Below are 12,862 nucleotides of genomic sequence, written 5' to 3'. Positions count from 1 at the left end.
GCTCTAGCATTGATAAAAAAAAAAAAAACTGCTCTTATTTTCTCAGCCACTTATCTATACCTCTCTAATGCTTAGAATACTAGGGTAATGAAAGCGTTACATTCTACATGTAACTTTTTTTAAAGATTTTATTTATTTATTTAGAGAGAGCACGCACCCGTGAGTGGAGAGAGGGGCAGAGGGACAGGGAAAGAGGGAATCCCAAGCAGGCTCCATGCCCAGCCCAGAGACCGATGTGGGGCTGGATCTCAGGATCCTGAGATCATGACCTGAGCTGAAATCAAGAGTCAGATGCTTAACCGACTGAGCCACCCAGGTGCCCCTACATGTAACTCTTTATGTAATCTTTAAACTGTTAAAACATAAATTACTACAAAGATGGGGATTTAGAATATTTGCACTGGAATCAACCACAGAATTCAATAGAGTTATAAAGAATAGAACATATATTTAAAACTATCTTGAATTGTATCTAAGTATAAATAGATTAAGGCTAATTCCAGAGGATAATATCCAAAGATTGGATAATATACTCTTTTCAGCATAAGTAAACTAAATTTCTGTTTTAAAAACACTTGTTTTGAAATTTCTCACCTCTGCCGACTATTTTGTCTGCCTCTAGTTCGGAAGGTATGTTAAATGTCACCTTTTCACAGCCCTCACAAGCAAAACTGAAGACCTAGAATTAAAAAAAAAAAAAGGTCACATTAATACAGTATAGAATAAAGAACAAAGTTTCAGATAAACAAGAGATCTACCGTAAAATATAGTGCCTATAGTTAATACCACATTATATACTTAAAATTTTTGCTAAAAGCATAGTGCTCTTATCATAAGAAAATAATACAAATTAAATAAAGAGGGTGGGAGGAAACTTTTAGAGATAATGGATATATTTATGTCATAGATTGTGGTGATGATTTCACAGATGTATACTTACCTCTAAACTCATCAAGTTGTATATATTAAACATGTACAGCTTTTTGTATGTCAATCTTGCCTCAATAAAGTGGTGTAAAAAAAAGGAGAAACAAAACCACATGATTATCTCAATAGATGCAAGCAATTGACAAAATCCAACCTCTATTTACAATTAAAAGCCATCAACAAACTAGGAATACAAAGGAACTTGCTCAACATGATAAAGGACATGTATGGAAAACTTACAACCAACATCATACTTAATGAAGAAAGACCGAACGCTTTCCTCTGACATCAGCAACAAGACAATGATGCCCTCTCTCACCACTTCTATTCAACATTATACAGGAGCTTCTAGACAGGGCAATTGTACATGCACACACATGTGCACACACAAACACACACATATACACACACACAAATCAAAGGCCTCTAAATTGGAAAGGAAGGAACAAAAAGTCTCTTTTTGCAGATGATGTGATCTTGTACGTAGAAAATCCAAAGGAATCAAAAATAATAAATGAGTTCAGCAAGGTTGCAAGATACAAGATTAACATACAAAAGTCGACTACATTCCTATATACTAGCAATAAAAAAATCTGAAAATAAAGGTAAGCAACTACTTCCATTCATGATAGGTGTTCCATCTTCATGGATCAGAAGATAAATTTCCAAAATTCACCAGAGTCAATGCAATCTCCATTAAAATCCCAAAAAGCTTTTTTCAGAAATTAAAAATTAATCCTTGTAAAAATGCAAGGGACCCAAAGACCCAAATAAACTTAAAAACAACTAAGCCATAAGACTACATTTCCTAATTTCAAAATTTACTACAAAGATATGATAATCAAGACAGAGTGTTACTGGCATAAGGGTAAACATATAGACAAATGGAACAGAACTGAAATCCTATAAATTAGCCTTTACATTTGTGGTTAGCCAATTTTGGGCAAAGGTTTCAGAAAGTTCAAGGGAAAAAGTCTTTTCAACAAAGGGTGCCGAGACAATTAAATATCCTCATTAAAAAATGAATTTGTACCCTTACCTCATACCACATGTAAAATTACCTCAAAGTGGATCACAGACCTAAAGAACTAAAACTATTTAGAGGAAAACTGAAAATAAATCTTTATGATCTTGGGTTAGGCAATGATGCCTTATAACACCAAAAGCACAAATGATAAAAGAAAAATGAATAGGACTTAATCAAATTTAAACACCAAAAGCACAAATGATAAAAGGAAAATGAATAGGACTTAATCAAATTTAAAACTTTTGCTCTTTAAAAGATACCATACTGCAGAAAGTGAAATTATAACCTACAGCATGGGAGAAAACATTTCCTAATCACGTAAAAATAAAGGATATATCAAAAAAATATTAAAAACTTTTACAACTCAATAATAAAAAGACAAACACAAAAAATGGGCAATGGATTTGAGTAACTGTATCCAAAGAAAATATATAAGCAGTCAATAAGTGGATGAAAAGATGCCCAACATCATTAGGCCCTACAGTTAGACAAACTTAAACCATAATGAGATACCCACTAGGATGGCTAAAATAAACAAGACAGAAAAATAACAAGAGTTGCCAAGGATGGAACCCTCATGCATTGCTGGTGGAAACATAAAATGGTGCAACAGATTTGGAACATAGTTTGGCAGTTTCTTAAAAAGTTAATCATACACTTAACATATAATCTAGCAATTCTACTCCTACCCATAAAAAATGAAAACCTACATCCACACAAAATCTTGTACATGAATATTCACAGCAGCATTACTTACAATAACGAAAGAGTGGAAACACCCCACAGGGCCATCAACTTACAAATGGATACACAAAATGTGATACATCCAAATGGAATATTATTTAGCCATAAAAAGAGACGAGGAACTGATTGTAATGCTACAACACAGATAAACCTAAAAATCATTATGCTCAGTGAAAGAAATGACACAAGGGAGCACATATTGTGTGATTTCATGTATATGAAATGTCCAAAAAGGGTAAATACATAGAAACAGACTAGAGTAGCTGTGTAGGGCGGGGTGTAGGAATGGGAAGTGACCATAAATGGACATGAAGTTTCTTTTTAAGGTAATAGAAATATTCTAAAATTAGATTGTGGTAATGATTGTGCATTCTGTAAATTTGCTAAAATTTATTAAATTGTGCACAACATATGTGAGTTTTATGGAATGTAAATTATATCTTTAAAAAAGTTTTAAAAAATGGATTACATTGTCATTGATATAAAAATCATTCTTTGCACACCCACCGCTACAAATTGGCAGTGAGAAGCTCTTCCAAATTTACAAATTCACATAAGTAACTTCAGCAAGACAAAATTGGATAATAACCACAAAGAAGTATTGCACTTCTGACATAATCAAATGTAAAACAAATTCCTTCACAAAATTAAGAGTCATGGTGGTAACAAATTATAAATACATATATGCATATACATATGCTTAATCAAATCTTATACTAATATGTTAGTGCAATATAACTACCATGTATGATCTATCTTATCCTTGCTTGAATTAGTAAGGAAAACAACACAAAGATAGGGTCAACATGTAATAGTGTTGTTTAATTTAAATATAATAAGCAAAAAAGTCATTTTCACAGTGTCATAATCAGATTGCCCTGACAATAAAACAATAAGTTGTTTGCTCTTAAAAATAATTCAACCATATGATGTATGCTCAATTGAATATTGTCCCTAAGAATATAGTTGTCAGCATGGGTGAAAAATGGTTTTATTTAATAATGCACCCATTGGTCCAACTATGTTTGAACTCTATAGTTGGTATTTCTGACCTATCAAAAGAAAGCCATGTTCAATATATTTTAATCACAACTCTTTAAAAAATATTTGAAGTTAAATGTTAAATATTTAAATCAAACAGAACATATTATAATAAATGTGCATGTGCCTATCCAGATTTTTTAATTTTACAATTTTTGCTTCTTTTTTTTTTTTTGAAGTTTATTTTAGTAACCTCTACATCCAACATGGGGCTCAAACTCATGACCCCTAAGATCAAGAGTTTCATGCTCTTCCAACTGGGTTAGCCAGGTGCCCTGTTGCTTCATTTTTTTATTAAAATTTACACATCTGGCTATGCTCTACTCCATTTCCATTTCTCTTCTTCAAGGAAGAGTTTTTTCTAAGTTGGCATTTATACTTCCTCGTAGGTTCTTGTAATTTTATTATATATGTATGCACCTATAAAATATAAGCTGATATTGTGTGCAGTATGTGTCTTTATGCATCTTTTTGCAACTTGCATTTTTCACTCAACAATATATTTAAGATTTTTCTAGGACTACACCACAGTTTATTTTGCTCATTCCCCTATGATAATCATTTAGACTGTATTCTTGTTTTCCATTTTCTCTACTACAAATGACACTCCAACAAACAGCTTTGCAGGTGCAGAATATTAGAAGAGAAATACATTACTTCAATTCAATTAACTATTGCCAAGTTGCTGTCCAAAGTACTAACATCAATTTATATTAATGTCCCCAGAATATTAGATCCCTCTGTTTCTCATATCCTCTACTATAATTAATTATACTTGGCTTTTCTAATTTTTGCCCATTCTATAGCAGTCACTTTAACGTGCATTTTCTTAATTTCTAGTGAGACTGAATATTGTTTCTTCTGTTCATTTGCCATTTGCCTTCTGTAAATCATCCATTCCTCTCATTTAATCATTTCATTTATTGTCTTTTTTAATTATATTTTCCTTATAGATTTATGTAGGTTACTTTTTTACTCTTTTAGTGGTATCTTTCTGGATAAACAGTAATTCAGTTTTAAAGTAGTCAAATTTATCAAGCATTTCCTTTAGTTTTCTTTTTTAAAGATTTTATTTATTTGAGAGAGAGACAGCACACAGGAGGGGTAGAGGGAGAGAACCTTCAAGCAGACACCACCACCCCCACCTCACCAGTGTGCAGCCCAACTCCAGGCTTGATCTCAAGACCCACAAGATCGTGATCTGAGTCAAAACAAAGAGTTGGATGCTCAACCGACTGAGCCACCCAGTAGTCAATTTCATTAAACATTTCTTCTAGTTTATACTTTTGTGTATTAATATCTCCCCCTCTACCCTGTCATAAACATATTATCTGGTATTTTCTCATAAAAATTTTAAAGTTACTTCCAACGTTTTAATCTTTTACTCATTGGGAATGTATTCTATATGTGATTCACTATAAATATCTAATCTTATCATGTGCCATATGGATAGACAACTATATAGAATCAGTACTGAGCAACTCTTCCCTTCTTAACTCACAATGATAATGCTGCATATATCATATGCATGGACCCCAAATATAGAATCTATTTCTGGGCCCTCTGCACTATTTCATCAGTATATGTGTTTATCTCTACATCAACACTATATTGTTTAAACTAATATAGCTTTATTATAGATTGTAGTATTTGTTATGGTGACCCCAATCCCTATTATCTTCCTTTAAATTATGTTTGCTTTGTTAGCCTCCTACTCTTTCAAAAAATTCTTATGATCAGCTGACCAATTCCATGAAAAATCTTTCTACAATTTTTATCCAGGAAATTTGCTTACTTTTACTAGTTCTGGTAGTTTGTGAAGATAGTGTAGGATCTCCCACGTAGCTAATCCTAAAGCTGGCAAAATGGCAATTAGATTTCTTTCTTTAAATCCTTAACCTCTTTCATTATTGCTATTACATATTTTATCTGATGCATGTGCTTGTTAGGACCTCCAGTAGAATGCTGAATGGGAACAGCTATAGTGACCATTCTGGATTTGTTTCTAATTTTAAAGATAATGCCTTTACCATTTCACCATTCATTAAGAGTTCCTTCCCTCCATTCCTCCTTCCTTCCTTCCTTCCCTCTTTTCCCTTCTTTCTTTCTTTCTTCCTGTCTTTTTTCTTTTTTAAATTTTTTTAACATTTCTTTTTTTTTAGGATTTTATTTATTTATTTGTGAGAGAGAGAGTGAGAAATAGCATGAGAGAGGGAGGGTCAGAGGGAGAAGCAGGCTCGCCCCTGAGCCGGGAGCCCGATGTGGGACTCGATCCCAGGACTCCGGGATCATGACCTGAGCCGAAGGCAGTCACTTAACCAACTGAGCCACCCAGGCGCCCCCTTCCTGTCTTTTTTCATTCATTAATTTTTGTTAGGTGTGCCTCAATATGTTTAAGACAAAAAAAAAGTTCATTCCCTTACATTCCTAGTCTGCTAAGAATATTTTATAGCAATAAATGTAATTTCCACTTATTTTGAAACATACAGTTTTTCTCTCTGAATATGTTACTATGTTAAAATACAATAATAGTTTTCTAGGATGCCTGGTGGCTCAGTCGGTTAAGTGACTGACTCTTGATTTCTGCTCATGTCATGATCTCAGGGTCATGAGATCAAGCCGCATTGGGCTCCGTGCTGGGCATGAAGCCTGCTTAGGATTCTCTCTGTCCCTCTCTCTTTGCCCCTTCCCCCTCTCATGCACGCACACACACACACACACTCACTCTCTCTAAAAAAAAACAAAAAACCATAACAGATTTGGTAATAGGAAACCATCTTTCCATTTCTGAGATAAATCTTACATGGACATGATAACTTTTTTTTTTTTAAAGATTTTATTTATTTATTTGACAGAAAGATAGAGAGAGAGAGAGCACAAGTAGGCAGAGTGGCAGGCAGAGGGAGAGGGAGAAGCAGGCTCTCCGTCGAGCAGGGAGCCGGACGTGGGGCTCGACCCCAGGACCCCAGGATCATGACCTGAGCCAAAGGCAGCTGCTTAACCGACTGAGCCACCCAGGCGCCCTGGACATGATAACTTTTTAAATATATTATTGGTTTGGTTTGTTGCTATTTATTTTAGTATTTCAAATATATGTCCATAAGTGAAATCAGGCTACTACTCTTCAATATCATACAATCCTTATAAAATGAGTTAAAAATAATTTCACTTTTTTCAGTTCTTTGAAACAATTTATATACAGGAGAGATTATCTGTTCCATATAATTATGGAAGAATTTACCTATCACAGTCCTAGGCTTGATGGATATGAAGGTGTCTGTATGTCAAGACATTTAACTTTTAATTCAATATCTTTAATGGTTTTAAGTCTATTTAGGTTTTGTATACCTCCTTGAGCCAGTTGGTAATTTATATTTTGTAGGAAATTGCTCGTTCTGTTTTCAAATTAACTGAATACATTAATATTATTATCTATTTATTTAAAACATCTGTCTTCTCTATGACTATGCCTCCTTTTATCACTAATATTGCTTTATCTGTGCTTTCTCTATTTCTTACTTGTTCAACCTTAGCAGGGTTTATGTATATTTTCAAAGAATAGCTTTTGGTTTTGTTGATGCTCCGTATTGCTTGTTTCTTTGTAAGATATAAATACAAAAGGCTATATATATAGCATACATGTTTTAAAAAATAATAATATGAACACTAGGGTGCTCACTTTCAAAGTTAAGAAATAAAATATTACTACTATTTTCAAAGTTTCTCTATACCTCTCCTCAGGTGCATTTTCTTCCTTCCCACAACCCCTAAAACTAATGGATAATTTTTGTGTTAATTATGTATTTCCCTGCCTCTGCTTAATTTTATCTCATGTATGTGTCCTTAAAGAAGATACAGGGGTTTTTTTGCCAATTTTGGGCTTTTACATATACGTAGTCATATGCTAATTATATGCTACTTGATTTCTTTGCTCAAATTATGTTTGTGAAATTTATCCATGCTGAGCATACAGCAGTAGTTCATTCACATTCATTATTATATAGTACATCATTGCAATGTATAATTAATTCATTAATATAATTGTTGAAAGGGATCATATTCATGTATAGATTTGTTTATGTCATGCTTCTTGAAACTATAATTTGGTATTCTGTAGAGATTGGCTATATTATTGAAAATAAAATAAAAATGTAAAGACACCATTAGATTAGTAATGGTGAATTAATGACCTTTAAAGGTATTTTAAAAATAACTTTTATATAAAAGAATGCCCAATAAAAAAAGCAACATTCCAAAAATAATTTTAAGATTAATGAATTACGGATTGACTATTTGAGTTATAAAAGACTCTCTTTGAATGGAAAATCTTTTAAATATCTGATTTATAACGCCTAGAGCTGCAGAACTTTACATTAAAATGTAGCAAATTGAGTTTTAAAAAATGATAACCAAGTATTGTCCATGTGGTCTGGGAAAAATTACTTTGATTCATCTTACAGTATTATTCAAATTTTATTAATTCTGTGATAGAAAGTTTATCATACAAATAATTAAATCCTGATAAGAAAATCTAATGCCAAAGGAGAGTGAAAATGAGAGCGGTTATCTGAAATTGTTTTACTTCTCTCCTGTGTACAGTTTTACTGTGAATACACAGGTAGGCTTTCTAAAATGACACCCTTTTTCAACAAAGGAAAAAGAAGCTAAACAATGGAAATTTATGAAAAGTCTGAAAAATAAATAGGATCTTCTTAGCTGAGCATAATAGTTATGAAATTTTAAATTTCTCATTTCTCCTATAGACACCTGCCTTCTGCAAAATGGAAATATTACCTTTCAAATTCTTACCAGCTCAAAGGTAAATCAAAAGATTGACCTCTCTGTACTCGCGGGACTTAGATCATGCTAATAAATTTCTTTCTAACCAAACTCTTTGTAAGACAGGAATTCTAATTAAATGGAAAGCAGGATTAACCACAGGTGACCACAGATTCCATATATGGAATGCTAACTGCCAAGGGGATTACAACAGGACCAAAAAATGTGCATAGGTTTACATATATTTAGTGATTCAGAAGGTGTTGCAGGATCTAGCTCTATCTCAATACAAACATCAACAATCTCCTTTTAAAAGGCTAGCTGATAATGCACCCATCAAATATATACCAAAACTCTGACTTTTAGGATCGTAGTTTTAAAATTAACCAGTTCGCATTTACTTCCTTTGTTTGCCTTAGCCTTTTTGTCACTAATGCAAAAATTAATAGCAATTATTGTACTCTTATTTTTAAAAGATTAATATGTCAAATGTTATCAAGAACAACAACAACAACAAAAAGTCTGCTAAAGGAATCGCATTATTCTTGTTAATTAATGCTATAAAATCTGAAAAGAGAGAATGTCCATTTGTCAGCAGAGGTGGCAGGTAGGATTCACATCCTCCAAGGGAAAACAGTATGTTATGCTAGAAAGGAAAACACTATTTTAATTCCTTTTGAAGAATCCTTTCAGGAAAATGAAAGATTCACTGTGCCCAAGAACATACTATTTAAAATATATAATAGATAACAATTCCCAAAGTGGATTTAGTATGGTGAACAATATTAAACATATTTGAAAGGTACTGTTATTTGTAATGTGGCATAACAGCTGAGCAACTAAGCTAATGCAAATTCGTTTTCAATTTTTGTTACATTCAGAGGAGAAACATTTTAAGAGACATTCAGTACTTTCAACAGCAGTGGGATGGTCTGATATGTTTACTTTCCAGTCCCCGCCCCACTCCTTTGCTCTTTTTTTTTTTCCTGTGTGTGTGGGGGGGGGTGGTCATTAGGAATTTATTTTGTGGCAGTAGTGTAGACTGTACTGAGGATAGAGAGCTCTGAAAGGGATGCAGATGCAGGAGAAGGGTGCAAATGGGAAATGCCTCAGCTTATGGGACAGCTGAGTGGGAAGGCTAACCTGTTAAAATCTCAGTTTTGTGTTAAAGACTTGCTTTGAAGAGCTCTCACTTCAAACAACGAATTGTTTTTGAGAGATCCATTAAAGTATCTATAAAACGAAAACTGTGTCTCTAAAGTGTTATGCCATTAATACTATACTGAGTCCTATGAGTCAAAGGGAAATACCAACAGTAGATGGTCAACAGAGGTCTTCATTTACCCATCAGGGCAGAAACTGAAGTTATTTGTGCACTGGGGGTTTTGGATGAAAGAAATTATTCTATGTACACTCTCCAGTAGTCAAGTCTCCAGAAAATCCCATTCAGTCTAAACTTTAGGAAATTCTTTTTAAAATAATCCTAAACGAGTATGTCTAATACTAGAGCTGACGCTATCTCCGTAAGGACTAACACACACTTTCTTGCCTTGCCGCACCCCAACACCTGCACCTCCATTCCCGTCACCGTGACAGTTGCTTGAATTCCACACCCTCCCCTCCAGGGAGATCTTGGGAGCAAGGCACCTCTGCAGTTTCTTCTCTCCATTCTCCAATCTCTTTCGCAGAGAAAACACAAACCACTAAATCCATACTTTTAAACATAAAAACTGGAAACTCTTCCAAATTTATCACAAAAGAGCACACTTTGAGGCCAGTTCTCATTTGTAGAGTCATTTCATCAGCTCATTTTGTTGGAACAGCTGCCTTGCAGATCAACGCCCTCATTTGTACAATTCATTGTCCATAAACATATCTTAGATCATAAACACCAACCCAATATTTCTAACTCGCTGATTCAAAGAGAAGACAAAGCTTTGCTCCATCCACTCGCCCTGCCTGGGGGCAGAGGAATCCGTGTAGCCAGAGCCAACCTACTCCCGAGTTAGGTAGGTCCTCCCCGCACCGCACCCCACGCCCATCCTTGGATGCGGGGATGCGGGTCTGCGGCTCCTCTCCACAGCACTTCCCGAGCGCAACCCCGGGCTAGTCTGAAGCTCCACGCGTAATCGTGCCGTCAGAGTTCCGGATTTTTCCCTGTATGTCTCCCAAATTCTCGGAGAATTGTCCCTAATTTCCTCTCCAGGCGAATCTCGTCCTGAGTCGCGGGTTTCCAGGGCACAGAAGACCCGAAGCTGGGCTCCGGCTTCCCCGAGCCGGACAAAGTACCACCCAGACCCACGCCTATCCCACCCCTCCACCCACCCGGACTCTACCCTCTCTGCCCCACCCCAACAGCCCCCTTCCCCCGCATCACACCACCGAGCCCAACCCCAGTCCGGATCCAGCCTTCCCACGCCCTCGTGCCTCAGGCACACTTCGCCTCCGGCCAGGAGACTCGTGGGTGAGCTCTGAATAACCTTTAGCAGAAGGAAAACCTGGAAGCCGGTGTTCAGAGTTAATTCCACGCGGGGACCCAGGGACACCACTGCAGCCCCTCCACTAACGTCCCCATCCCAGGGGACCCTGGGGTGGGGCAGCCTCTTGGACCTCATCTCACGTCTGCTTTACTCACTCAGGGATCCTGAAATACCTGACCAAGTACTGTTCTTCCCTCTCCACCCAGATGTGCCCCAATCATCAAAGCTAGCCCGGGGAGCCGGGGGAAGAGGGCGAGCCCCAGGCGCCCGCGAAGGCCCGCGAGAGCGCAGCCACGCCGGAGCGCCACTCGTAATTCAGACAATCGGACGTGATGTCCCAAAGACAAAACTCAGTCCCGAGTCGTCCCTCCAAGGATCGTTTTCTGCTCTCAACCGGTCCGGGCCCAAATTTGGCTCGGCGGAGCCGCGGCCGTCAGCTCTCTGTCCGCTTCGCCCCGGTTCCGCTTTCCCCGCGGGACCAGGGCGGGTGCAGCCCTTCCCCATCCCAGCTCCCGCCCGGGCTCCCACTCACCGCGAGGGTCAGCAGCAGCCTGCAGAGGGCTCCGCGCAGGGGGATCCGAGGCTCGGCGGTGGCCATAGGGGCGCAGGGCGGGAAGGGGGAAGGCGGGCGCCGGGCGGGCGGGAGGCCAGAGGCGAGAGCCCACGGAGGTGCAGCGGCGCGCGCGGTGCGGGCGTGCCTCGCTGCCACTCCTCTTTAAGTCTCCTTGGCCTCTGTCAGGCTCGCCTGCCCGGGAGCGTGTTCGCTCCTGAGACGGGATTGGACCCAGGAGACGCCGAGCCGCCCCTCCTGGTTATTTGTCAAGTTTTATCACGCGGGGAGCTGGGGAGCTGCCCTAGCCTGCCCCTCCGCTCCCCGGGGGCCGCGCCGAGTGCTGGCGCGCGAGAAAGCGGTCCCAGCCCCACCCTCTGCCGGCTTTCCCACGCCCCTCGTCTGCCCGGCGGCGCTCCCGCCCCGCCCTCGGTCCGCCCGGCCCCGGCCTCCCAGATTGTCCCGGGGCGTACCCCTCACCCGCGCTGCTTGCGCATTCCCGCTGCAGGGCCCAAGTCTGCCTGCAGGGATCCCTGTCCCAACACGGGCGCTCCGGGGTGCCAGGAACACCATTGTGATTGGATCAGGGGAGACTCCCTTCAGCTCCTGGTCAGATGCTGGGCCTGTCTCTTGGTTAATACAACATTTATATATTCTTTCCAAATTTGACTAACATGGTAAGATAAAGGACAGAGGGAGAATTATCCCAAGTGGCATGAATAAACTGGCATTGGGTATATCAGAAATTAAAACCAAGTAGAAGAAATTCTGATATCTGGCCATTTTAAGTACCTAAAATATGAGTGATTACATTCAGAGCTTCCTTACTGCCAATTTTGTGACCTTATAAGAAGATTCCAAGGAAGAATTTGTTCTTATATGTAAATTGTTGATTTAGTAATTACATGGTAATTGTACTAAGGTGCCATTTTTCAGTTTGCTGTAAAAGGAAAATCTATCACACAAAGCCCTCTACTCTAAAATGAGGCTTGCAACTCAGTATCACTCAATAAACACGTATCAAGGCTCAGTTGCCTGGGCACTGAGTGAAGGGCTAGAGGAAAGAGAATGTACAAAACCCAGCTCCTGTCCCAAGTAACCCAAAGTCTAGGAGGGAATAAAGGCAAGCATCATAGCCCAACATGGTAAATGTTTTAATAGGTCACTTACAACAACACCTAGGCACATTCCTTTATTTCTCTCTAGATGAAATTTTGTGTCCTCGAAGCCTCCACTTGGCAGATTGGGAAGGAACTCCTTCTTAGATGTGTCGCTGCTCTTCAAAGTCCATGTACAAGTTCCACCGTCAGAATC

At 38.3% G+C, this 12,862-nt stretch overlaps 1 protein-coding gene across 1 annotated transcript in view; it reads right to left on the bottom strand.

The window, feature by feature from the left end:
* DSC3 (desmocollin 3) overlaps nt 1–11,596 on the bottom strand; it is a 47,949-nt gene extending 36,353 nt beyond the window's left edge. The window contains exons 1-2 of the mRNA XM_032421231.1: nt 11,531–11,596; nt 595–679 (exon numbers count right to left, since the gene is read on the bottom strand). Coding sequence (XP_032277122.1) covers nt 595–679; nt 11,531–11,596 — 151 coding nt within the window. The remainder of the gene's footprint in view (nt 1–594; nt 680–11,530) is intronic.
* Between the last annotated feature and the right edge of the window lie 1,266 nt (nt 11,597–12,862).

The sequence above is a fragment of the Phoca vitulina genome, unplaced genomic scaffold (genome assembly GCF_004348235.1).
Source record: "Phoca vitulina isolate PV1807 unplaced genomic scaffold, GSC_HSeal_1.0 scaffold24, whole genome shotgun sequence".
Classification (NCBI taxonomy): domain Eukaryota; kingdom Metazoa; phylum Chordata; class Mammalia; order Carnivora; family Phocidae; genus Phoca; species Phoca vitulina.
The sequence above is the reverse complement of the archived record's forward strand: the minus strand, read 5'-3'. Positions and strand labels throughout refer to the sequence as shown.